The 27,209-nt window shown below is 39.6% G+C and overlaps 1 protein-coding gene across 6 annotated transcripts in view; it reads left to right on the top strand.

The window, feature by feature from the left end:
* The window catches only part of CREB5 (cAMP responsive element binding protein 5), a 305,374-nt gene that overhangs the window by 58,592 nt on the left and 219,573 nt on the right, over positions 1–27,209 (top strand). For all 6 annotated transcript variants that reach the window (XM_067562002.1, XM_067562001.1, XM_067562003.1 and 3 more), the window contains one exon: positions 567–688. In XM_067562002.1, the coding sequence (XP_067418103.1) occupies positions 567–688 (122 nt within the window). The remainder of the gene's footprint in view (positions 1–566; positions 689–27,209) is intronic.

The following is a 27,209-nucleotide window of genomic DNA, read 5'->3' as shown; positions in this document are numbered from 1 at the left end:
TGGGAGTGTATCTAATGAACAATTTGCATACAGTCATTGTAGCTTTATGCCCCCATGCAGTGGTGATTTGTGCAAATTAAGGGGACACAACTGTCCACCTATCTTGTCCGATAATCTGGCTCTTAAACTCGCACTTAAATCTAGTTGGACAGCTTCTACAAATAAAGTGCTGCACACTTCGTAAAGCAGTGGTTCCCAAACTTTTTCTGTGCTGTGGCACACCTTGATACTTTTAATTATTTTGAGGCACACCACCATATAGTCGCCAAATTAACTCATGAATATTCATGAGCCAACTCAGAACTCTTCAAGTCGTTTTTTTAAAGAATTCCGTGGCACACCGGTTGGGAAACACTTGTAAAGCACTCTTGCCCAAACCCAGTCCCTGCACCTCACATATCATGTCAAAACTCCCTGGCTTTGTTTTGCTTTTAACAAAGTGGTTGTGGAGGGGAGGGCAAGGAGCCGGTAGATATGGGAAAGAGATGTCTCAAAGTGTGTATTCTGCTTATCCTTGTTTTACTGCAAAACATCCATTGTAGATCCTTTTTGATATCTGTTCTCAGATCAGACTCCTACACCTACCCGATTCCTGAAGAACTGTGAGGAAGTGGGCCTCTTCAATGATATTGACTGTTCCTTAGAACATGAGTTTAGAAAGGCACAAGAAGAAGAGAACAATAAACGGGTATGTTTTAGTGGAATGGAATCTTTCCCCCTTCCCACCTCCTAAGTGTTTATGGATGCTGTGCGAAAGCAGATAGATCTCCATTACCTGGTAGAAACCTATTTGGTCGGAAACTAGGTGGCACTATAGATTGTGACATGTTTTCTAACTATTGTAATCATTGACAAAAAGTATAACCAAGGTTAAATTTCCTGAAGTATATTAACTAGCTTTTGATTGCTAGGTTTATACTTAAGTAAACCTGTGCAAACAACACATCTCTTAAGGGAGAAACTTGGTAAAATCTGATGTTCTCACAAATAGGATTTCACACTTGATTCTTTTTATTTGCTAAAATATGTTTTAGGGGAGTTGTGGAGAGGAAGTAGAAGAAGAATCTGCATTGAAACAGCTCTGATTTGATTTCTGCTCTTGTTAAATATCCCCCCATTGTACTCCTAGATTTAATTTTCATCACTGCTAATTTTAATTTATATAGATTGTATTTTTTGTAAAATATTCAAACTAAAGGGAGACAAATCTAGTTTATAGGGTACAGGTTGAGAGAAATTACAGTTCATCATGGATCCAATTTCCAGACATGACTGGGTATCCATAAAGTTAGGTTGGAGCATCTACATCACTTTACAGTGGACTAAGTATGCTAAACCACCTGACACAACATCCTAGTCTTTCGGATATCATAAAGCTCTGTTATAATTTAAAGGTGATTATAATGAAGTTTAATGTAGTTAAACAAGTAAGAGTGATCAATGAGTCTCTAAAACTTTCAAATAAGTACCCAAACTTTTATTTGCTTCCCTGAACTGAAACATATCTAAACAATGTGAGGCTTCCATCCTCCTGCTACTGTGGGATCACCCAGTCTATCTGCAGCTTCCTTTCTTCTTCTTTGCAACCCTCAGATATACCTCTCCTTAACTTTCCTTTGGGCCCCAGTTACCTCTCAGCAATCCTCACCGCCGGGCCCTTAATCTATCACTTGGCAAATAGGTTTCCCTAGTATTGAACTTCTTGTTACAGGGCCCAGCTATTCTGATGATGATCTGTGTCTGTTAGTCTAATTTAGGTCTTAAACAACACTTGAGGCTAAAATAAGCTTCCCTTGCTAAAACCAGCAGGAGGCCCACCCATATTCCCTACCTCCTGGCTTGGTTAAGCAGCAGTCCCCCATAGAGCATCCTGCCTCTTTGACTGGGGTATTGAGTGCTCCCCGTTCAGATTTGGTCCACATTAACCACTGTATGGTGTGCTGGGCCTTGGCGGCTGCTGCTGAATTCAGATTGCACAGACTCGAGGACTGTGCACACCAAAGTGCATCTCTGAGCTTATGAAATCTTAAGCAAGCAGCATTAAAGGCCTTGCAGCAGGATCTTTGAGGTACTATAAGAAAATGTGTAGAGCAAGAGCTATGGGGGTTCTTGGAAGGGGACTGCAGCCTGCTGATGGGGTGTGAGGAGGGAGATGAGATGTGTTGAAAGGTCATGGGAAGGGAGTTCAAGGGGTTATTTGAAAATGGCTTGGAGGGAAGGAGACTGGGGTTAGCTATTAGGGAGGGAGGGAGGGTGTCATAGCCATGCTAAGGGCAGGAAGGGACATGTTCCAAACACAAAAGGGTCTGGTATCAGGTCAGGGAACGGGGAAATATTCCAGCCAGTTACAGACTGACATATAATGAATGTTATGAAACAGTCACGTAAAGAGAGTAAATGTGTCTAATCTTAGATTAAACTGCAGATTAATGCTAGTATGCAGCTAGTTTGCAGAAATAGCAAATTAGGACATTTTAGGTGTTAAGACTCGTTGCTATATTTGCTTTCCACAAGCTACTCTGAGTATAATTATTTTAAGAGTGATGTACCTGAATACTTGGATGCTAATGTTTCAACTATATTATTAAATGTATTAACCTTAATTTGGAATATTGCAGATTATGTACTATATATATTTTTGACTTTTAAATCAAACTCTGTACTTTTGGATACCATACCCAAATGTATAAAAACTTTTTTCCTAATCCTGTGTATTAGATAACTTTAACTTTAGTTTTAATAAAAATTTCTACACAAATTATCAGTGCTGAAGAAGATTCCAGAGCAGCGCCCACAGTGTGGTATTTATCTTGCAGGAAAAAGAGACAAGCAGCAATCTCATGAGTTTGGGCCATGTGAAGTTAACCACAAATGATACAGTGTGATGTTGCAGGGTCCGTTTCAGATAACCAGGGGTAGTTGCACAATCTGATTAAAACCTAGAGTAGGGCATCAAATTACTTCATGATTGTCAGTTGTTTGAGGTCCTCTGGAGGTCTTATTCTGCCCTCCTTCTGTCAGCCACTGAAGCTGCCATGCACCCCCTCTAGGTAGAAAAATGAATGTTTTTCAAAAGAAAAGCAAAAGTCACAGAGGCGAGTTAACCTGTAACATTTGTTTTGTGTTTCCAATTAGCCTGCTACACATTCATTCCTACATTACCAACTGACTGTAAGATATTAATCTGGAGCTGGCCCCAGTAAGGCCATATGCAAATGCAGTAGACAAAGGAAAATCACTCCTTCATATGTATTACTCATGAAATGCTCTTAATAGTTCCACTCTGAAGTGCAAATGTAGCTTTCTGTAGCCTTCTGCAGTGGTGGTAAGTAAGTTTAATGGGAGCAGCACCGATATGTTACTCACCATTGAGAAAAGGCTTCCAAATATTTTTGATTAGGTGGATTCTTGGTGCTGTATTGGACTATGAAAAAATGTTAGTTTATTTTACTGTGGCTAAAAGAGAAAACATAGGATGACACAGAGATTCTATGAGAGGACATCTGTTTTCTTTCCTTGCAGTCCATGGAATCATAGAAATGAAGGGTTAAAAGGCACATTGAGAAGTCATCAAGTCCAGCCCCCTGTGCTGAGAGGCATCCCTGATTAGGTGTTTGTCTTACCAGTTTATAAAATCTTCAATGAGGAGGATTCTACAACCTCCCTTGGAAGCCTATTCCAGTGCTGAAGTTTAGAAAGATTTTCCTAATGCCTAACCTAAATTTCCCTTGCTGCAGATAAAGCCAATTACTACTTGTCCTGCCTTCAGTGCAAATGGAGAACAGTTGATCACCATCCTTTTTATAATAACCCTTAACATATCTGAATACTGTTATCAGCCCTCTCCCCCATCTTCTTTTCTCAAGACTAAACTTTAACCTTTCCTCATATTTGCCCTTCTTTGATCCTCTGGTTAATCACTCGTCCTCCATGAGTTCTCAAGATCATTGCTAATGGCTGTGAGATTGCTTCAGCTAATTCCTTAAGTATCCTAGCATGATTTTCATCAGGCCCTGCTGATTTGAATACATGTAACTTAGCTAAATATTTTTAAAACCTGTTCTTTTCCTGTTGTGGTTTGCATTCCTTCTCCCTTGTTGTTTACTGTTAAGTGTGTTGAATATCTGGTCGCAATTTACAGTAGAACCTCAGAGTTATGAACACCAGAGTTACAAACTGACCAGTCAACCACACACCTCATTTGGAACTGGAAGTAAGCAATTAGGCACAGCAGACAAAAAAAATTTTAAAAAGCAAATACAGCACAGTACTGTGTTAAACTAAAAAATAAATGGAAAAGCAGCATTTTTCTTCTGAATAGTAATGTTTCAAAACTGTAATAAGTCAATGTAAACTTTTGAAAGCGCAAGCATAACATTGTGTTCAGAGTTATGAACAACCTCCATTCCCAAGGTGTTTGTAACTCTGAGGTCCTACTGTACCTTTTTAGCGATGACTGAAGCAAAATAGGCATTAAACACCTCTGCTTTATTCACGTCTCCATTATTAGCTTTCCTTCCCTGCTAAAGGGAAGATCTACTCATTCCTTCATCTTTCACTTAATTCTAGTGTATTTATAGGATCTATTCTTATTGTCCCTTGCTAGATGTAACTCATTTTTTGCCTTACACTTTCTGATTGTGTCCCTATGTGCTTTTCCATGTGCTATTCTTTGCACTGCTCCTTAGCAATTTGTCCATGTTTCCACTTGTAGGATTCCTTTTTGATTATTCAGGTCATCAAAGAGCTCCTAATGGAGCCATATTGGCCTCTTAATATTCTTTCTTGTCTTTCCTTCTTGTTAGGATAGTTTGCTGTTGTGCCTTTTAATATGGTCTCTCTGAGAAACTGCTAGCTCTCCTGAACTCCTTTTTTCCTTAGATTTTCTTGCCAGTTGTCTGAATTTGTTAGTCTGCTTTTGTGAAGTCCATTGTTCTTATTCTACTGCTCGCACTCCTTCCTTTCCTTAGAATCATGAAATCATTTCATGATCACCTTCACGCAAGTTGCCTTCAACCTTCAAATTCTATGAGATTTTCTGTTTTGATTTAAATTGGTTATGTGGAGAATTCACACCCTAATTTAGTTGTGAAAGGCTGCATGCTGTATCCTTAGGCTTTGCAGAGTTTGATTTTTTTTTTTTTTTATATATATAATTTTGATGGCTTGTTGTTTATTTTTAAGCATTGTTTTTGATTTTTATCATTTAAAATTCTCAAAACTGAGGGAAATTATGGGAGGTTCAAATTACATTGAGGTTCAAAAAGGTAAAGCTTTATAACCATTAAAACACAAATTGTCAACATCGCATGTCAAAATATATAAAATAAATATTCTTAAATCAAACTCTAATAAGTTCTCAAGCAGCATTTTTCTTACTTTGCCTATCTGTAAATTTCAGTTATTATCAATGGAAACATTTTTCCTTGGTTTATATGTGGGCAGTGAAATTGGCATTTATTGACCTTTACCAATAAAAATCTAATCTTTCCAAGACTTTGTATCCTATAGCTAGTGCACTGATTCTTCAAGGAAAGGTGGTCTTGTAGACAAGGCACTGGATTGGGACTCAGGCAATCATAGTTTGTTCTTTTCCCAGCTTTGCCATAGACTCCCTGTGTGACTTTGCCCAAGTCAGTCTCTCTCTGCTTCAATTCCCATCTATGAAATGGGAATAATAATGCTTCCTTTCTCCCTCTATTTAAACTGCAAGCTCTTTAGAGCAGGGACTCTCTTGTTATGTGTTTATGATAGTAGCTAGCACATTAGGCCCCCAATTTTAGATGAGACCTCTAGGCACTAGTGTAATACAAGTAGTAATAATTGACGTCCCAGACCCAAATTTAAATGACAAAAGGAAAGTTACAAGTGGAAGTGAGGTTGGTGGTTTCTTTCTACTCTCCATATGTGTTTGTCAAACAGTCTGGGTAATTTGGCATAATTTAATGTAACTGTTCAAGAGAGGCCGAGGCCTGGAAGACGAAGGATACTGCAGGTCAGGATTAAGTGTATTGACAGAGCCATGTGGAAGAAGCTTTCACAGCATCTGGCTGCATTATTTCTGATTCAAACATCCTGACCACTAAATTCACTAACAGAATTAAAAAAAAACAAAAATAAATTAACTTCTGGGAGCAGGAAAAGGAAAAACTAAAAAGCCAGTGGTGCCCAAGTCAGGGAGCCATCTATGAATCTTTGACACTAGACAGCAATTGATGGCTCCGCCTCAGACTCTGCAACCCAAACCAACAAGGTAGGCAGTGGTGTCAGATCAGATTATCATCTCAGCCTGCAAGCGAAAGGTTGTAGGTTTACACTGATCTGAGCATTAAGTATCCAAAGAATTTGTCATAGGTTAGATGTGCAACTTTGCTGGTACTGGATAGGGCTTGCTGGCAAATCTGCTCAGGAGCAAGCAGCACAAGTCTGAGAGAGCAATGTCAAAGATGGGGAAAAACGATATCCATCTCCTACCAATTAAATGGAGTTAGCACATTAAAACTCCTCTTACCTGCATTCTGTACTGGTTTAAATCATGTTTTGTTTAATGCACACAAGAACTAGTAAGAATGTTGTGGGTCAGCACAACAGGTGTGATTTTGAAATTTCCCATTCAGTATCTCTGTGTATGTCTACACAGCAACTAGACACTCACGGCTGGCCTGTGCCGGCTGAGTTGGGCTCGCAGGGCTGGGACTGTGGGGCTGTCTCATTGCTATGTAGACTTCTGGTCTCGGGCTGGAGTCCAAGCTCTAGGACCCTCCAGGGTGCAAAGGTACCAGAGCCATGCAAGCCTGAGTTGGCTGTCATGGGCCAGCCGTGGGTTTTTCTTTGCTGTGTAGACATACCGTCTGTGTTCCAGGAGTGTGTGCAAGCCATGGTGGTGGGATGGGAGATGGCTATTGTAAAAGGTGGTTCTGTTGTAACATAATTTATTCTGCTTCTTGTATCGATGGGGTAAAGTTAATACTCCCTTTTTCTATTGCATTCGTTAGCCAGGATTATTGTGTTATTTTCTAGGCACCTCATTACTAGAGAGGTATTGACAACTTGGAGGGAGTCCAGTAAAAAGAAACCCCAAAAAACAGGGTTTTGGTGGTGAAATGATTGAACTGTAAGGAAGGATTTTAACCGTCCACCCCCACTAAATATGTATAGTTTGGCTACATGCCAACTAAGAAAGGACATAATCTAACATGCATTTGAAAGGCATAACCTGGACTTGCCCCTTCTTCCAGCTCCCCAGGCCCCAGTGTATTCATTATACCAACTGAGACTCTTACACATCGGTAGAATGTAAGTAGATCTAAAAGAGGCTGTGTCTTTCTAATGCCATCTTCCCATCAACAGTAAATTTGACCTTATGATTCTGTGATCACCAGAAAAAAATTTGTGTCGGATATTCTCTGAACTCTTACCAATAGCATGCATCATAGCAATGAGGAGGGAGGAGGTAACACCTGGCACCAGTTGCAGTGAAGAATGTGGAAGCTGACAACATATTGGGTATGTATCTGAAAGGAGAGAAAGTTTTAGCTGCACCTCTGCCCTCCCTCCCCCGGTTCAAATTCGCCTAATATAATCCTGTTCTATAGGTTTGCATATTTTTCAGAAGATGAACAGGAAAAACAGATCTTGCCTAAATAAATGGGTGTTTGGTTTGTTTTGATTTTAAAAAAGAAAAGAAACCTCTGCTGTTCTGTCAGGAAATTAACAGACAGATGGCAGTGCCATAGTTTTGAAGGAAAAATATTAGATTTAAAAGAACATTTTTTTGCCACTCACATTTAAAGCTCGGAAGCAAAAAATATAGAATTCTCGACTGACTTTAGTGGCAACAGGAATAGACTCAAAAGTTGTTTTGTGGAACCATCCACAGTGAATCCTTTAGAAATTAGCAGCTGAAACCAGCAATGGTGGTGAGTAGGTGTCTTTTGACAGGCAAGAATTACATTTTAAACCACTAATTTGATGCCTAGATATTACAGTGAAGGGCTCATTCTGAATGCTTAGCTAAATCTTGTTTGCTTTGTATAGATATTTGGCTCTTATATCTGTGTACTGTATTAGAACTTGCAACAATATTGGCAAAGCAGTTTATACACAATATGTTTTCACCTTAGCAAATGTATATTATCAAAATTCAGTCGTAAAAAGGATGGTGCTTAGACACAGACACCTTAGAAATATCTAGATGGCATGGGCCTGGTTAGGAAAGAGCAAACGGATAGTGTTTGTCCAAGTGTAATTTTTAAAAGCTTTATCATGGTTCATTTTGGGCAGGTATATTAGTTTGCAGTTAGTACTAGTCACATACAGTAACCTTGATTTGATGCAAAATGCAACAGCATTTATTTGTATGAAGCTGATTGTTAGAATAGTGAAAGGTGACTGCTTGGGAGATTGGATGAGGAATGTTGTTATAGTTTCAGTAAAAGGAATTTCTGAAGTTCTGATAAAAGTTGTCTAAGGTTAAAAGTTCTGATAAAAGTTGTCTAGCTACATTAGAAGCGCTACAAATGTGCAGCTGCACCAATTTAGGCTCCACAATCTGAAAGGAGATCTTATGCTTTTCCTGCAGTTCCTGCCCCACCGCATGCAGCGAGGCAGTTGGAGGGGTGGTGGTGGAAAAGCATACATTTTTGATTGAGCCAAAACCTTTCTTTAACCATTATCCATCTGTATTCCTCTGAATTCCATTTGATGAGTCCCAGTGCTCTGTGAAAGTGCTCTGAGTAAGATAGCCAGATTGACCCTCTTTCTCCCTTTCATTGTCCCTCTGTGTGCCAGTGATGAAGTTGAGTCATCCTCTTTAAATGTCCTTTTTTTTTATTTGTTTGCCACAAAAAGTGAGCCTGCTGGTTTAATCCCAAGATTTTTCATGACAGCATGGCATGTTAATGAAGCCATTCCATCAGGCTTTCTTTATGTATTTTTTTTAAAGCATAGCTTTCTAATTACCTGTTCATATTTCAGCAGCCTGGACTTTGTGGCACATACTGGAGATAAACCTTCACTGTAATGGCTTTCTAGTAAGACTATCTCTTAGCTAAGGCTCCTAAATCTTGGCAACCTCCTTCTAGTGAACACTCTGCTATTAAACACAAACTCTTCACTCCCCAGAGCCAAATTGTAAGTGGAGTGCAGTGTACATGGCTGGGTAATAAGATACTGCTGATACATTTTAGAGCAAGGTGCACTTTTACTTTATTTATGAAGATAGACATGGTGGTTGAGGGCTTAATCACAGCTGATAAATCATTTTAAGAAAGCCTATTAGAACCATATGCTGATTCTTTGCATTAATATGATATGTCTGTTGCTAGTCTAATAAGACAAGGTTCTCTCCCTCTCTTATCCTCCCTTCACCCCCACTCCTGCCGTGTGTGTGAACTATTTATCTGTTTAAGTGGTATCATTAATAAAATGAGGTGAAAGGAGGAGAAAAAAAAATTCCAGCATGAGCAAGCTGTGTGTTCCTGGTCATCTTTGTTTAGATGGAGTTCCAAAGCCAGTGTAAAAAAGCTGAGAACAGCAAACATACGAAAGTTTTGGAGAACAGCAGAATGGCCTTCACTCAGCATAAGGTCGTCATTTTGGCCCAGGTGGTTACAATACTGTAGCAAAAGATCTGCAGGAGGGGATGGGCACGCTGACATTTCAGTTACCTTTCCTTTCCTTTGCTCAAAGAGGTCCGCTGCAGGAACAGGTTCCCTGGCTCTCTAATGAGATCCATATGGGCTTTGTTAGTCAGTGCCAAGCCCTGTTTATAACTAATTGGTGCGTTTGCTTGCAGATCTTTTCTATTATTTCTGATTTTTTCCCCCTACACTTTTTATTATCTTGCCAAAATTCAAATGCTAATAATTGTATGATTTATCATTTGTTTATAGCTTTTGTCTAATGCTTAAATGGAGGTATTTAAAGGATTTCAAAACCGGAACAGCTCTTGCACTGCCTGGATTTCACTTTATATACATAACAGTCATCTATTTGTAGGCCTCCCTGGGGACTCTTAAAGCTGTACAGTTGGGATCGGTAACACCCCCTAACCCCCTCAGTATAGTTCCTTACTATATAAGTAATGATGATTGTTGCTATATGGAGGGAGTATCCACTGGGTAAAATGCATAGGTAAGGATCTTAATTTGTACCCCAGGATCAAGGCAAATCTAGTAAAATAAACAAACAGGGCACAACATAAATCCAGTGGGGTAGGAGCATTTTCTCAGTAAGACAGAAGATCCAGATCTGAGGTACTGGGAATCTGTGGCAGTGCAGAATGGGAAATTTGAGACGCTAACCTTAAGCCATATTTATGTACAGTTTAAAATAGCTTTACCTTTTTCAAATGGCCTCTAAAACCACTGCGAGGCACTTGTGTGAAAACTTGCAGAGTGAATGTATTGTACCTTCTAGAGAATTTTGTGGAGGAAAACAAGTACCATATTGTCCCTCCTTCTGTCATTGGTGTCATTCACACCATTCATAGTCAGCTTCTCTCCACTGTAGGCAAGATCCCCCTTGCCTGCTGGTGTCATACAATAATATCTGAAAATTTGTGAGATTGTAGTAACATGTTCCCTATGTCCGACTTCGATCAGTGAGTCACCTTTGTATCCGGGCCAGGAACATCTATGAACATTTCTAGTGAACCATGCCTTAGTATAGGTCTTTCTAGAGAGGTATTAACTCAGTTTACCTGGCCTATATAAACCGGGACTAAATAAATGTTTCCAGTTGTAGGCCCTAGGAAATGTGTAATAGTTATCCAGAAACACGTAAGGTCAAATCACCCAGGGTTACTTTAGTCAATATCCTCTTCAAGAGGACACGTTTCCTTTCATCATCTGGTCTTTGTCCTGGGAGCTGTTACATTTCTAGTGTAACATATGGATTTGGGGACTGATTAGAGAAACACTATGCACCAGATATTTGGGCATGCCCAAATGCAAGTCAGGTGGTTGTGGGCAAAAGGTGACTTAAAGCATTCCTTTGTTCTAATCTTGGTGCTGCTCTGTATATACCACCCTTCGTGAGCAATGCTGGAACAGCCTGTGGACTGCTCTAATTTATGGCAGCCTTCAGAAGCCACAAAAGGCTGAAATAGGGACGTCCCTGTTTTCTAACCATGCCCATTTTTGTTTTTAAAAAAGAGGGTGCGTGCCCCAGTCAGTAACACACATGCATAGAGTGGTGGGCGCACACACTGGAAATAGGTTCCAAGCTCAAAAAGTCAGATCCAAACTCCAGACCAGCTCTCTGCCCACTACCACCAATGTGCAGAGATGTTTAGATCTGGGATCCTGGTGTAGCCTGAGGGCTGTAGAAAGGGCAAGCTGCAAAATTTAGATCTGGGATCTGATCCTAAGACCTAAGCGGTGTTCAGATCTGATTGGTTAGTTTAGGTACATCTCTAACCCGTATGTTCAATCTCCCTGAAGCCTGTTGTCCTCAATCCCAAACACCCTTTAAGCTTGTAATTCAGATAATGTTATAAAAATAGTATTTCATTCTAGGATTTTTCTTGTCTTTTATTTTGTCTTACCAGCGCTCCTCGTCCTCCTCCTCCCCCCCCCCCCCCCCATGGACTGCTGAGGATGAAACTAGTTTTCTCATGCTGTCCTCACCAGTTCAGCTGATTGTTTTGCTTTCATTTTGTAATGCTCTTATTGCAAAGTTAGCTAGTGCAGATTCCTTGGCTAACAAACATGCACAGAAAAATTATGCGACAAGCATGTCATATTCCATCTACATTTCTCAGATTGCAAATATTGCTTTTTAAAAGCATTTGTTGGCGGGGGGTAGTGATTTTTATCTCTTGTTTAAGTTTGAGAGAAAGGGAAGATGGTTCAGCCAGAGGAGACTGAAGGAACCGTTTTATTAACTTTATTGTTAATTCTGTGGTGCATCCTGGTAATAAAATTAAAGGACTAGAGGAAAGTACAGCAGCTGGAATTGCAGCCTGTGAGAGTGAGCCATAGCAGTGAATGAACCCTATAGCAGTGAATGAAGCCTATAGTTGAGTGATCTATTTGGAGTGGGTTATATTTATCCCTGGTGCAACTCTATTGACTTCAGTGGAGTTTCACAAGGAATGAGTTTGGTCCAGTATAGCTTAAGCAAAGATATGAAGGGAAAGTCCTCTCACAGATAAAAATGATGTTCAGGTCTGAGTGTTTGAATTTCTGAAAATATATACAACTAAACTTTTACCTTCATCAGAAAGCAAGAAGGGTACGTTTTAAATGCTGTTTCCCTATTCCAGCGTGTCTCTCTCACACACACACTCCCACAGAATAACAGTCTCTTATCAAATGGAGAGTAGGTTTCTCCCTTTCCTGATGTGAAGATGACCCAGATGTGTGATCGGGTATGGTCTCTGGGAAAAGAGCATGTGTTGGTTCATCATGTGAGTGTACATGTCAAGTGCAGATTTGTCTGCCTGCATGGGGCCTAGGGGGTAGGAGGGTTTAAATTGTGGAGCTAGAATGAATTCTATGGTACAAACAGTCTCTTTTGAATTTCTACAACCTATTAGTCACAGCAAGCTGCCCTTATTGATTTTGGTAAGAGAGGTCACTTTTAATCCTCTAAAGTGAAAAGAGCTGCATATGTGTGCTCTCCATAGCATGACATTAAAATTGACACAACTCTGCACCGGCTCTATGAAAATTCCCTGAACCTAGATAGATTATTGCCTTGCCTTTCAGTGGGTACAAGCTGCCATCCATAACACACCAAGCCAGAATCAGTGTAAAAAGTTCAAAATGTTCATGAAAGAAAGTGCGACAACCCCCTCCCCCCCCCCCCCCCAAAAAAAAAAAAAAAAAAAAAAGGCTGAGAAAACTTATGACCACACTAGAAAAGCTGCTTCTGTGGAAATGGGCCATTAGTTCCCCCCCCCCCCCCCTGTTTCTCTCTCTTTTGTCAAAAAAGCAATATAGAGAGTTGTGATTATCATATAAAAGGGTAAGCAAAAGCTGACCCTTCTCTATGATTATGAGGAAAACTTTATCCTGGCTCCTGGCCCATGCTAGTTTTGTTTATGTTCTTCAGAGTACTGAACCTTTGAATGCAATTTGAATAGTCCTACTCAAATCATAAGTGTGTCTCAAAATAAACATAAACAGCAGAGATGAACTCTCAATAGTTCCCTTTTCATCTCCACCACCCCTGCCTCTGGCCTTGTATCCTGCTTAATGATTAGTCTGTGGCATCTCATTATTAAGAGAAGATCTTCCTGAGGAAAAATGTGCTTAATGAGGTTAGGAAATACCTTATGGTCATGGAAAAGTAGTAATTTTTTCCCTTTTTCTTGGCAGAATAGGAAACGGTAACTGTCCATGTTGATTTTATGCCAGATTTTATTTGGAAATCTGTTCTTGAAGGTTAACAGGGTTTCTATGAGCCTTAGTAAAAATGTACACTCTGATGTTTCGGAATCTTTGTTTGGCTTATCGTGTAAGCTGCGCATTCCCTCTCCCTTTCCATTAGCGCTAACTTCTTTTTAATCATCTCCCCCAGAGCAAGGAATTCTCAGCCTTATTCAAATACTGTGACAGCCACTTGCAATTGGTTCTTTTTAGATGAGTCCCAGAAACCTTTGTGCCCTTCCCCAGTGGAAGGGGAAGTGTTGCTAGCATTGGCACAATACATTATGGGGCACTCTTAATATTGGTGGATTAGCAGTTGCAAGTAACTGCAGCTTCTGCAGAAGACCAGAGACAGGGAAAAACAAGAGATGTGAGACCGATGGTGGTGTCGACCAGTGGCAGTGAGTGGCTGAGGGCCACTGACTCAGTATTTCTGGGTAATAGGGTGAATCTTGCTTTTCTAATTGAGGGACATCTGGAAAATAAATCATCCCAAAAATTTTTGAGAGGACAACAGTAAAGACAAGGCAGTGTGTACTTATTGTAATCCCTGTGTTTATTATCCTACTTGAAACCTCTATACTCTACCACTCTTTAGTAAGAAACCCAAGATTTTTTACAATTGTTAATTAAGTTTTGCAGCATCCTTCTCAGTAGAGTTTAAAATAAGAGGAGAAGTGTGTGTGGAGCAGAGCTTTGCCTTCTCTGCTAAGAGAGAGCTCCTCTTCTTGTCTTTTCCCCCCTCATTTGAGGGAGCGCTGCTCTTTCTCTTCCTGTCTGCTGAAGGAAAGAGGGGAGTCTGAAGAAGCGGTAGTAATGGGGAACTAGTGACTGGCTGGAGTTTCTGGTTTCCCAGTTTTCATAGCAATTGGTGATGCAGCATCTGACTGGCACATTGGGAATGAAAAGCTGTTCCCGCTATGAGTTTCCTATCTGGTTTCTATCCTGTACATAGGAAGCTCTGTTTCCTCTTCTTGCTTCCTTTTGCCCTCCAGGATGAGGGAGACCCCATCATCAATTCTCCCTCCCATCCAACATGAACAAAGAGAAGACATTCCTCCACTGCCAATTCCTTCTTATCTCTGAACTGAAAAGACAGACTAGTCAGATCTCTTAAGTCCTCCCTTCCTTACCTAGCACGCCATGGTGTGGATGGGAATAAAAGGTGGGAAGGAAGGAGATCAAGGAGCAGAATGGAGAAAAGCCATTAGCTTTAATTTATGCTGAACTGGCAAACCCTATCCCTGCTTCCTGGGTTACAGTTACAGTGGTGGAGAGAATAATGGAAGACTTAGATGGATGAAAAGGAAAAGTTAGTAGGGAAAACTGAAAGGCACAGATGGGCAAACATGGGTGGAAAGGGGGGAAAAAAGTCAAATAACTAAAGAGAACCCTCAGATAATACACCAAATAAGTCAATTTTTATTGCATTGGAAGTGTGATGCCAAAATATTGCAGTGAAATAGTCATTAGTGGTGCTGGTCAAAATACTGGAAAATTGGGAGGTGGAAATTGTGAAAAGTCATTGACTTTTGTTTCCCCCAAGGATTTCAATTATCTTTGAAAAATTCAAATTCAGAAAATTTCAGCCAGCTGTCTTTATGGATGTTTAATTTAAATGTCAGGGAACAGGACAGTACAGGAAGAGGAGGAGAAGGGAGAGACCTGATTATGGATGGGAGATAAGGATGGTTTTCCTGTATAAAGGGAAGAGGAAGGGGGGAAACCTGCTTTGGTTTTATGTTGTTTAGGTTGGGGCACTAGGGTTGTTTGTTTGTTTGTTTGTTTTTATATTCTTCCTTTTTTCCTTCACATTTTGTATGGAGCATATGTTCATGTGCATGTCTCATGGGATACAAGTGTGTATTTTGTGCCTGATTTAAAAATCCAATAAAATTTGCCATTGGCAAGTAGTTGCAATTAAATACCAGTTAAAGCTCTTGGCAATCCACTTATGTGTGTGCATGAAATCTTTTGAAATCTTTTAAATCTTTCTATAATACAGGAATGTGTATCGGGTTTTTCAAAATTTTCAGAAGAGCCCTTAACCCCTTCTCCCATTCACAATCCATTTTGTTTTCCTTCTTGCATCCTATCCCAACCACCATTTCAGCAAAGCATTTAAATACATGCTTAAGTCTCATTTACGTCAATTGTTTTATGCATATGCATAACTTTAGGCATGTGTATAAATGCTTTGCTGAATAGGGATGGACTGTTGAAACAGAATTTTAATATGGAGACCTGGAATGAAACAAAAACCTCCCATTTAAATATATTTTAGCTACTGCCTGTTTGGTACCATACATAACTGTTAATATGTCAGTTTTGCTAGTGAGTACATTCAAATTATGGAAGGGTTCAATGACTTGCCCAAAGTCATTTGAGAGTCAGTAACAAAAGACTTTAGTTTCTAATACCCTTCTGCAACAACTTGCTTTTTCTCTAATAAACATCTTTGGTTGTTATGTGAAAAGGAATCACTAGAGGTATTCATGTTGAGTAAAAATGTTAGTGATATTTCCTGTAGGAGATAATAAGAAATATGAATATATTGTTTTAATAAATTCTGAAAAATAGCTTACTTTTGATTTATTTTTAAAATCTATGTTGATTGTAGTTCTCTTGAAGAACCTGACAGAATATTTCTCATAGATCTTGGTTTTTCCCCCCCCAATTGTTAGATATCCACATTTTTCAGTTTTTTCTAATGGAATTTGACATGAACCTGGTTTGTATGGCTGTTCTTTGTTTGTGTATCAGTGTCACCATAACACAAGAAATACATAATGTCTGTGCTCATCCCTATGCAAATCATGGATATTTTATTAATTTCTTAGTGAGAGAGTGCCTTAATTTTGAAAATAAAAAATTCAAATCCATTCCTATTGGGTTATACCATTAAATACTGTTATTGGCCAAATTATGGCCTAGCATCCAAGGTGGCACAAGGGAGGTGAATATGGGGAGATGGCACATCCCCATATTCTCTTGTGTCATCTACCCACATCACAGATAGCAGCATGGGATGGGAAACAGGCTCTGCAGAGCTAATACATCCCTCCCCTGTGCAGGTGAGCTGGAGGAGTCAGGGAGTGGAAAAATAGCATTCATGGCTGATTGCTTAAATCAACTTCCTGTCAGTGGACAAGGACGAGGGCAGCCTGTATGGAATGAGTATGTTTTACCTTTTTGTTGGTAAAGTGTTAAATACAATGTTTAAAAAGAAAGGGAAAATAAATTCCATTGTTTTGTTTTAAATTACTGGGATTTCTTTTTGTTTTCTTGTCACATTTCAATATTCAGTTCCTCTCATCCCATCTCAAGGACAGCTAATCCTGTATCCACCACTTGAATAGCATTATCCTGACAACATGGCAGTGAAAGGAATCCAGACAACAGGGATTCTAACAATGCCTGAGGGCCCCAGGAATAGGAATGCCCTGAAAAATGTGCTCTAATCCAGCTGCCCTTCGTATTGTCGTCCCCCTATCCAATTTACTAGAGAATTTCCCACTGGTTCTTGGCTTGTTCCCAAATGAGAGTGTAATCTTTAAAAGATTACACTGCATAATGAAGGGACAAGGAGCTCTTTATTAACTGGAATGGGGAGTCACTCACTGTTAGGAAGGGCAGATGGATGGACTGTATCAGCGTCTCTTAGCTCTGCTCTCTACCTCTTCTTGCCTCTGTGATAGGATGGTAAATTGGGAGTGGGTAACCACCACAACCAAACTGTAGGAAAAAATGGAATGTAGGTTATGATTAGGGCATACTCCTATAATATGGTGGATTATACCATAGCTATTACATTGCCAGCAGAATTAAATTACTAACACAATACCACAGCATGCTAAAAATTTCCCTTCTTGTTCCAAAGTTGATCCATTTAAAGAAAATTAATATAGTATGAAGGATCTGAGAAGGTAAGTAATTTGCAGCACAGTCTTTATATATTTATATATATATATATAGCTTGGGACATATCCTTTTCAGCTTGACTTCAAGAGAGAGTTGCTGATTTATGCCATCAGAGGATTTGGCTCCCTTCCTGAATGGTGGTGGTTCTATACTTTCAAAAAGGGATGGTTTTTAAGAATTCAGTGAAGCGGCCAAACTCTCTGCTGGTGTAACTTCATTGACTTAATAATTACACTCTGAGAGAACGTGGCCCAAGGCTTCTACGGCAAAATATGTTAATGCAATATTCTTTATTAAATGTTTTTCAAAATTGTTATTTAATAACGTAAAAAAAGTTCAGTACCAAGTCACTCCCAGGGCGTTGTGCCTTTCAGCACAACTTCTGGACTTTCAGCTTGCAGCGTGATTTCAGTCTCACCTCCTAGACAGACAGGGATGTGTCCAGGAAAACTTGAAACTACTATTTCCAATAGTATAGACTGTGCAGGGCTGTGGATATCAAGCTCAGTTAATTTTTCAGGGGCACCAATTTCTTCTTGTTCATCACCTTCTAATGACTAGATAATTATCCCTTTGAAAACTTCAGAAACACAGCACATAATAACCATAAGCGTTAAGCCAGCTGGCATCATGGAAAAAGCTAACAACACTCTAATTTAAAAAGACACCAAGAGAGAAATGTAGCTGAACAGTCTCTCTCTCCTCCACTTAGAGAGTTTTTTTTTTTAATGAAAAAATCTTGTCCATACCCTGCATGCCTAAATATTTTTGTAAACTATTCTTTTCTCTTTTAATTGTATCATATTTTGATACACCACTGCAACAGGTACATACTTATTAAAATGACTTTTCAGTTATTGTACATGCCCTTTTGATACTTTGGGGAATATACAAGGAGGAGGAAAGGGCTACTTCCTTCCCTTAAAATAGTGGTTTTCAACCTTTTTTCATTTGTAGATCCCTAAAAAATTTCAAATGGAGGTGTGGACCCTTTGGAAATCTTAGACATAGTCTGTGGACTCCCAGGATTCTGTGGACCACAGGTTGAAAGCCACTGTTCTCTGGTAACAACAATCTTTTGTGAACCCTTTAGATATAGTCTGTAGACCCCCAGGATTCTGTGGACCACAGGTTGAAAAGCACTGTCTTAAAGGGATTCTTTCTAAAGATGAATTAGAATTTTGGACATCAGGCAACTGAGTGGGTAAGGGAATTGAAACTTATGCTAGGGTGAGAGTTGCCTGGTATAATTTGTTTTCTTTTTTCTGTATGGGTCCTTAACAAAATATCACAGCCCACAGAAAAACAACACTAACAGGGAACTTCAGAATAAGTGTCAGATGAAGTCAAGTTGTCTTGCAAAGAGCAAATGCAGCTAGTGCCACTTGTGGGCTGCACATTCTCAAAGACAAAAACAGTTGGCTTTTTGTATTTGCTGTTCATTTGAGCTTGAAAGTGACATATGCATGGAAAATTTCTTCTCTCACTATTATCCTGGAATTGGGAGGACTTGGAACTTTGGAAATATAAAAAGTTTGTTTTACAGTTCCCATTGCATAATTTTACTGTTGTCTATAACGAGGATAATATTTTTTTTCTGAATTTATTTTTAATTACTTCATTTATATAGTCTACTTGGGTGTCTGTCTGTCCAGTAGGGATTCCTTTCCATTCCCTGCCTTGCTTAGTGTTACTTTTAGATTTCACCCATTTGTTTGAAATGTAGCAGCCTGCTAGTGACTTCATCCCAAGGCTTCTCAAGCCAGGTTCACCCTGCTATGCTGTAACTCTCTGATGATGATGGAGTTGCATAAGGGATCCATTTGGCCCCTTGTGTGTAATGACCAGGGATCCTAGAAATCCTTTTGCCATGTAAAAACGTGGAATTTGCGTTTTTGTAGAGAATCTTTAGTTTTCATATTTTGTGAAAAAATAAAACGTACAATAGAACTCTGTTTATCCAAGCCTCCATTATCCGGCTCTGTATTAACTGAACTAGGCCGTCAGCCCCAGTTTAGTTAATAGAGAGAGCTGAAGCCCGAGCCCCACTGCCCGGGCTAACAGCGGGTGCCCTGTTGCCCAGGGCTGAAACTCTCTGGATTATCCAAATTTTTGACTATCCAATCTGGCCCCAATCCCAATTAGATCAGATAAACAGGGTTCCACTGTGTATCAATAAAACATTGTGTTTATCTGATACCTATATGTATTGTGGCTAAGGAAACTAAAATTCAGTGTTTCATTTTAATTGTGGAAAAACACAGATTTTTATGTTTTTTGTTTGTTTGTTTGTTTTTTAAATCATGGAAAACTAGGACCCCTGGTAATGGCCATGTATTTAGCCAGTCAGCTTTCTGAGCTGTTGGTTGCTCTCTCCTTCACATTGTCGATGTAGAGTTAGAGTCAGTCTTGGATTTTGGAAACTTCTGCCGACATGGTGCAGAATGCGGTGTCCTAACAGTGGCAGATATGCTGGTGATGCAAGGAGTGTGCGGTTTTTCCTCTGCTGGGAGTGAGAGTTTGTAGCTGACCTGTGCAGTCTCAAAAGTGGGAAGTGCTGACTGGGAGATGTGTGAGCAGGGTGGATGGAAGGAAGGTGCACTGATTCAGTGGATCCCTTTGCCGCCTCCTCTGTCCAGGCTCGTATGGAGTCCTAATCAGAGCAAAGCAGCTTCAGCTGCTGCAGGGAAATGCAGTTTTCCCTAATTTATGGATGAGTTTTAAAAAAAAAAAAAAAGTCCGCCCTGAATTTCAAGCTATTTGGGACATCAACCTGCCTTCCAGACATCCATCTTGGTTCCTCTCTTGGATAGTAAGAGATTTAATGACCTCTCTGTGATTGGTTGTATTTGCTTGAGCACCTTCCTAAAAATCCTACTTCATAACAGGGCCCAATGGTCTAACAACCTCATGCTGTAGTACAGGGGTTCCTAACCTTTTTGAGTGAAAGCCCCACTAGTTAACACTAGGTAAAACACACACCCCCTCCCCCCAATCTCTCACCAGCCATAAACACATAACCCCTATAAACACTGATGATGATGATAACACTAAATTACATTAATAATAATAATAATATAATAATAAAAAATTACTCTTACCTGAATAAAAAGCTAAGCCTCTTTCTGTCCCTAAGGCACTGAGGATAATGGAGGCAGGCTCTGGCGTGTTGGCAGGGGCTGCTCCAGGTCCCCATTGGTGTGGGGCTGTTCCTCTCCACCTAGGTGCCACTCCTCTGCTCCAGCTGGATTGGAGCTTGGGACTGCTGTTCCCTCGGGAGGGGGCCTGCTCCTCTGCTACGCCCAGTGCGGAGCTCAGGGGGCTCAAAGACCTCAATATTACTGAAGCCTCATGGACCCCCTGTGCTCTTTGACGCCCCTCTAAGGGCGCTGAACGCATCCCGGGTTGGGAACTGTTGCTGTAGTACAATTGGATATGCTGGAAACTTTGAAGGCAATCATTATACAAAAATGTGTGCACTTTTGTGTGTTCCATCCCCTTGTTAATAGGTAACAAAGCCTTGGCATTTTAGTGTGCTTTTGTGCCACCGGGCTTTTAACTGCTGTAAAGATAAAGGCATAACATTTTCCTAGCCATATTAAATAGGGCTGTAATTCCATCTATAGATATTAGTAACTTCATAAAGTGTCAGAGCAGAGCCCAAAGATAGAGTGTGAAAGCCTTAATTTACTCTGTGAAAGTTTTGGGCATATGTTATTTAAAGCTATATTTGATTAGAGCTGGTGTTCCCATTTTTCCACCAGCTCTATACTATACTTGTTTCAACAAAAGCTTTTGCCCACAGTTTGACACTTGGGCTCTTTTATTGTTATTTATCATCCTCTCCATTTCTCTGGTCTTTTCTTTTTTCCTTTTCAATTTCCTTCCCTGAGCTTGACAGTTCTTGAGGTTTAAAACACTTCACATTCTAAGGAATTCTGTCTTAAAAATAAGTTTTATTCTGTACTTTTCTGCTCTCATTTTTTTTATTAAAAGTCAAATACTGTACAGTAATAAAGATGTAGGCTGGGATTTTCAACGGAGCCTAAGAGAATTAGGCACCCAAATGCCACTGAAATTCAATTACAGATAGGAACTTAACTCCCATAGCACCCTTCAAAAACTGCAACTGCAAATATGAGGCATGGGTAAATCAATTCTGATAAAATAAAAACTGACCTAAACCTTTGCCCAGTTCTGGAACAAAACCTTTGAGTACAAAAAAGTTCAGTTAAAAGTGTATATTAATTTTTATTCTCCTCTGAAACTCTGGATTCAGCTGGGACCAGAAGCTGAAATAAAGAAATGCTGAGAATAATGCTCCTGTATTTCCAACATGATTGAAATCAGAAAGTACTGCAGATCTTTCTTGAGAGAGAAGTTGTGAGTTCTTAGCCTCATATCTCAACTAAATAATTTTTGGATGATTGGCAGAACCAAACCTCTTGAGTCTTACTCAGAATACTATATAGATTGTAAGCTCTTTTGGCAGGGCCTGTTTTCTGCTATGTGTTTATACAGCACTTATCACAGTGGGCCCCAAACTAGAGTGCTATTTTAATACAAATAATATATAAAAATAACCAATTATGAACCTTACTTGCATGAGCAGAATCTTTGAGTTTGTTTAGTTGCAACAATAAGAGTTTGCATAATTAGCCTCTAAAAGAGCACCTTCTTCCACGTAATAAAATACTGGTAGAATGTAGACAATTTAGCATATTGCAGCTCCATCAGTTTACTATATGATCACTTTGCATGACAGGTGCTAATACCATAGAGCTATAACAAGCTAATAAATTCCAGCAATGCTTTCAAAGTGTGTAAGAAATCATACATTTTCACAGGAAAACAACCATTGCCAAGAGCACATTTCCTTAGATAAAAAAGTAGCTGTTTATGAGAAGGGCAAGGTAATGCCTGGACATATCTTCTAAAAAGAACTGAGTTGGCAAGAACTATCATTTAGAAAGTACAATGTTTCATGCAGATACTGTCCTGTAGAACTATAACTTGAAGGAAGCGGGGGGTGGGGAAGAGAGAGAGAGAGATTAACATACATAGTCTGCTGCATGGAATACACAATATAAATCTCTGTCCTGCTCTAAGCTGTGAATGCCTCTGCAGGAGTTATAGTAACAGACAAATTAGCATAATGTAATTGGCAGTCAAGGTCAGCCCCTCTCCAGGAGCATTAGCAATGTTTACTGTAGGAAGAGACAGACAAAGTATTGTAGGATAGTATTTTGTCTGCTCCTTTTTGAAGGGACAATTGCCATTTTAGGACTCAGTAGATCACAGCACTCTTTACCAAACTCTGGTAAAGTTTCAACTATCTTATTTCCTCCTCAAAACAAAACAACAAGAATAGCAAAGATTTCCCCCCTCTCTCTCTCAAATTTTAATGCAGAGAGAGGAATATTTTTCTCTTTAAAACTCCTTTTTCTCATGAACCAACTTTCTCAGAATGATAAACTAGCATCCTGCCTGATACCTTGTAGCCATTGTTATGAGGTCTTACAATTTCTGATCTCATGGTTTAAAGTTTAATTAAGAAAGCTGGTGAGTATAGCCAAGTTTGCTATATATTTTTGGAGTTTTGGAGTGTTTGATAATTGTAAACTTCAGGGCCATGTAAACTCAGACAAACCAAAACTCCTGCTCACAAAACTCACTGGAAACTAAACCGGTTAATTTCACACACAGATTAAAACCTAAGCATAATCCCATATCTTGAAAGAAGCACTGTACAAAGGTGCAGCTCTTCCCTCTGCCCCCTCCATTCAGTTTTGATTCTAACAGGTTGGCAAATAAAAATATTTTAACTCCTCCCATATAGTTTGAGCCAACTATTACCCTATATTATTTGGTTTGCCCTAGATGACCAGTTGCTTAAAAAAGCTTTAGAAACATCATTCTTTGGGATACCCTGCTTTTTTGCCCTTCTCTCCTGGTGTGCCTCTAAATTATCATGTCTCATGGGAGGCGTCACTTATAACCTCCTAGCATACTGGCAAATGGCAGACTTCAAAGTGGTATTATAATGGGGAAACCCATTTCCATTATACACTGGAAGTGTAATCAGATGGATCTCTAAAGCAGACTCATTCTCTAGCCTTTTGTTGATCATCTAAAGACACATGACAACAACTATAGGGTTCCAATATATTTTGATTCCTGAGGAAGCAACATCCTCCAACCAAACCTTGATCACAGTGGTTTTGCAACAGGCACTTTAACTGCCTTCACTGGTGTCAGTATACTATTTGCTTCCTTCATATAAGACCAGGAGTATGGCATTATTTTCTGAAGACTGGTTTGTCAACTTTAGCTATCTGGTCACAGTAGCACTCCACTCATTCGTGCCTAAACTTGCACCTAGCAAGCATCCTGACTAGCCTTTGTTAAACTGCTGGCATACTCTTCTTCTGAGCTGTAGTATTGGGAAGAAAAGACCACCCAACAGGAATGATACAGGCCTTCATGTTGATATCCCCTTTATCAAAGAAATATACCTAGCCATCTTGTCCTCCATTGGAACCCTAGTTCTCACTTGGCTGAATCATGTTCTGTTCTCCCTGATGAGACTGAATATCCAGCTGTATCACAACATTCTATAAGATGACAAATTTATTTACTCTTTGGGTAGGGGTAAAAACTGAGTAACTGGTTCATCATACTTGTCAGACATTTCCTCACTGTTTTAGAAGCATGTGCATTGTGAAGGTATGTATTATATTTTCCCTGGGATGCACACACCTTAGTAGTGCTTATAATGGTAATTATGCTTGCACATCAAGATAAGTATTTTGCTTGTTAACATTATCAAATACTTGAATATAGTACAGGATGTTTGTTTGTTTTACTCTCCATTTACTCCAGTCAAAACAGAGGCTGCATATGCCCAAGTGATTTTCCCTTGGTGTCTGTTCTTTTTCCACCTTGTGTAATCTTGCTGAGTTACTTCGCCTAATTTTTCAAGAGTGACTAGTGATTTTAGGTGCCCAACCTGAGATACTTTAAAGAGACCTGTTTTTCAGAATGTGCTGAACACTTACGTGTAAAAATCAGATCCCATAAAGGTGTCTCAAGTTGGGCATCGAAAATCACTAGTCATGTTTCAAAATTTAAGGCTCCTAACTATGATTTTCTGTTTTTTAGGCACCAATGAAAATATTTCTATATACTTTGCTGTCCAGCTATTTTCTTTTGACATTTATCATGCTCTCAAAGGGCAAGTAAGCAACTTACAGTAGACTTTGGCTCATCAGTTCCTTTCTAGCACTGTTATGGTGATGGATATGTTGCTCTGTCATCTGTGTCAGACTGGACTTCGAGTGTACCCATACTCCATGCTCCTCTGTAGAGCTGCCTGACTTTTTTTTTCATAAGTCTTCTGTTTACAGTATATTACTGTATTCAATTGATTCTGTAGACATTCTATGTTGTGTTCAAAATTATTTAATGAATGTTTTTCATCTATTGCTCTCAAAGTGCTTTAGCAGCATTATTAGTCCTGTTTTAGATACAGGGCAATTGAAGCACAGCAATGTTAAGAGGCAGTGACTTTCCCAGGGTCATGCAGTGAATTCGTAGCTGAGCCAGGAATAGAATGCAGATCTCTGTCACCCTATCCCTTACAGTATATCTGACCTTCAACAGCTTTCTTGAGTTTGTGTGAACCATCCTCATGATCTCTACTTCTCCGATCCCCAGTTCACTTAATAACTTTCCATTCCAGATTACTTTCTGATTAGCGATCTTGCTTTCTTTTTGTTTTTAATAACTCCTTCCTCTGCAATCTCCAGATAGAGTGTGGCCTTCTGATATGCATTAAGATCCAAGTTGCAAAGCTCCCCATTCACAGGCAAATGAAAGACAGAATGGATAACAGCCCTTTGGCATGAAGACTTTATCTTCATTTGCCTGAAATAGAGCTGAAGGAGGATCGTCCTCATGCATTTTCAGTTCCTTCAACTAGGCTTATTTCCTTGCTATTGTTAGCCAAACATTCTCCTTGCTCCTGGCTAACAGCTCAAACAATGCATTGATAAGATATGCCACAAATCTTTCCCCTTTACATCCTAAAAATTGCCCCTAAATTGGTTATTGTGTTAGAGGGGTAGCGTTTGAAATGTATATGACAGAGGAACGGTTCCATGCGCCTTCAAATCCGCACTGTTGCATTGCATTCCTCTAGACCTCAGGACTATCAGCACCTTAGGTAAGGCATGGACTAGAGATGTGTTGCCATCATTACTAGTGTATGATGCAAGAAGTGACACTGTCTGTATGTAAAGGAATGTTAAATGCACAGAGTAAAGAAATGGGGAAAAATTGTTTTCCTTAAATCTCAATTGTAATAAAACTAGGTGTTGCGTGTAAGACTGATAAATATAAAATGTACAGGTGGAAATGTGAATTTCAAGCTGATGGTGTCTCTTTAATTTAATTTTGAGGGGGATGTGACTTTATTATTGAAACAAAACACAATTACAACATTCGAGTCATGCTTGCAGCTCCACAGAACATTAACATCATTGTCTCTCCTACCAGTTTATCTATCCCCAGCCCTTACTATACTTGCTGAGAGTTAAGGATCCCTCATGAGACAGTGTCTCTAACCAGGAGAATTTAACTTTTTGAAACTCTTTCCATTCCAGTTACCTAGACCTCGGTAATCTGGTCACCTTTAAAAAAGTTACTTGTGACTACAAAGATTACGGTACCTGAACATCCCCAATTTGTACTCATGATTCTAAAAGCTCCCTCAGTCCAAAAAGTTTTCTTTCTCCCTTCCAATCAATAACGGCAAGTTATTTAGACACTGGGGTGTAGGCTGCAAAATCCATAACTTATTCTCATGAATTCTGTTCTGGATTGAGGAGGATTGATGAGTGAACTTGAACCTCCAAGGAACAGCAGAGCAACAAAACTTTGCCCTGCTCAGCTTCTCCTTAAGAGAACCTCTTCACTCTCAGATCCCTAGCCAACCCAGTTTCTTGACCTTTGAACTTTAGCTAACAGTGGCCATGATGCTTTTTGGCCATCAGCCAATCTCTCAATCTTTCTCTCTTCCCTCCCTTTGTATTGGACCCTATGGTGCTTCATCCAGCCAGTCCCATCAAAGCTGCTGCAGCCAGAGGAGTTCAAGAGAGTTTTTAGTATGAGCATTTATATCTGGGGTAGAAACACTTCCACTTGACCTCTTATCAGAAAAGTTAAATATATTGGTTTGTTGTATGCAACTTCCTGAATGGAAAATTGTGTGTGCATGCGTGTGTGATTGTGTATGTGTGAGCTACCAAGCTTGTGCTTCTTGACCCAGCAATTTGCCTGAAGAATGCTCTTGTCATTGTATACAGTGAAGGAGTCATTCCCATCACTCACGCATGATGCCAGTGAAATCAGTGAAGTGAGTGTCACAAAATCGCTAAATAAAGTTTAATAAATTAGATGCCAAAACTTTGTCCAGTGAATTTGCTACTAATGGTCTAGAAATTGCTTCAATAACATTGAAAAGCACCCCTTTAGCGCGTGGTTTCTAAGACTTGTAGTCTAAAGCAACACCTGGAGGATTGCTACTGGTTCTACTTCATGTTGGATAAAAACAAACTTTTTGTTTTAAAAAAAAAAAAAAAAAAGACAATTTTTCAGCCAGCCTTTATCTGGTTTCCAAATCCAGCAGCTACTTTTGTATGTCTAAGAGCTTGTCTACACAAACACTAAATTCACGGGAAACTGGGGTATAAATCTAGCCTGCCGTGCACGAATGTCCATGTGGATCCTGCTGTTGCACATGAAACATTTCTTAATGTGCTTTGATCTACCCCACTTCTTGAAATGGGAATAGATTAAAGCTTATTGGGGAACTTTTAGTGTGTGGCAGCAGGGCCCACATGGACATGTAGG

This window comes from Emydura macquarii, unplaced genomic scaffold, assembly GCF_026122565.2.
Source record: "Emydura macquarii macquarii isolate MOO-44397 ecotype Brisbane River unplaced genomic scaffold, CSIRO-AGI_Emac_v2 contig_2422, whole genome shotgun sequence".
Lineage (NCBI taxonomy): Eukaryota > Metazoa > Chordata > Testudines > Chelidae > Emydura > Emydura macquarii.
Note: the sequence above shows the minus strand (reverse complement) of the source record. Positions and strands in the feature narration are given on the sequence as shown.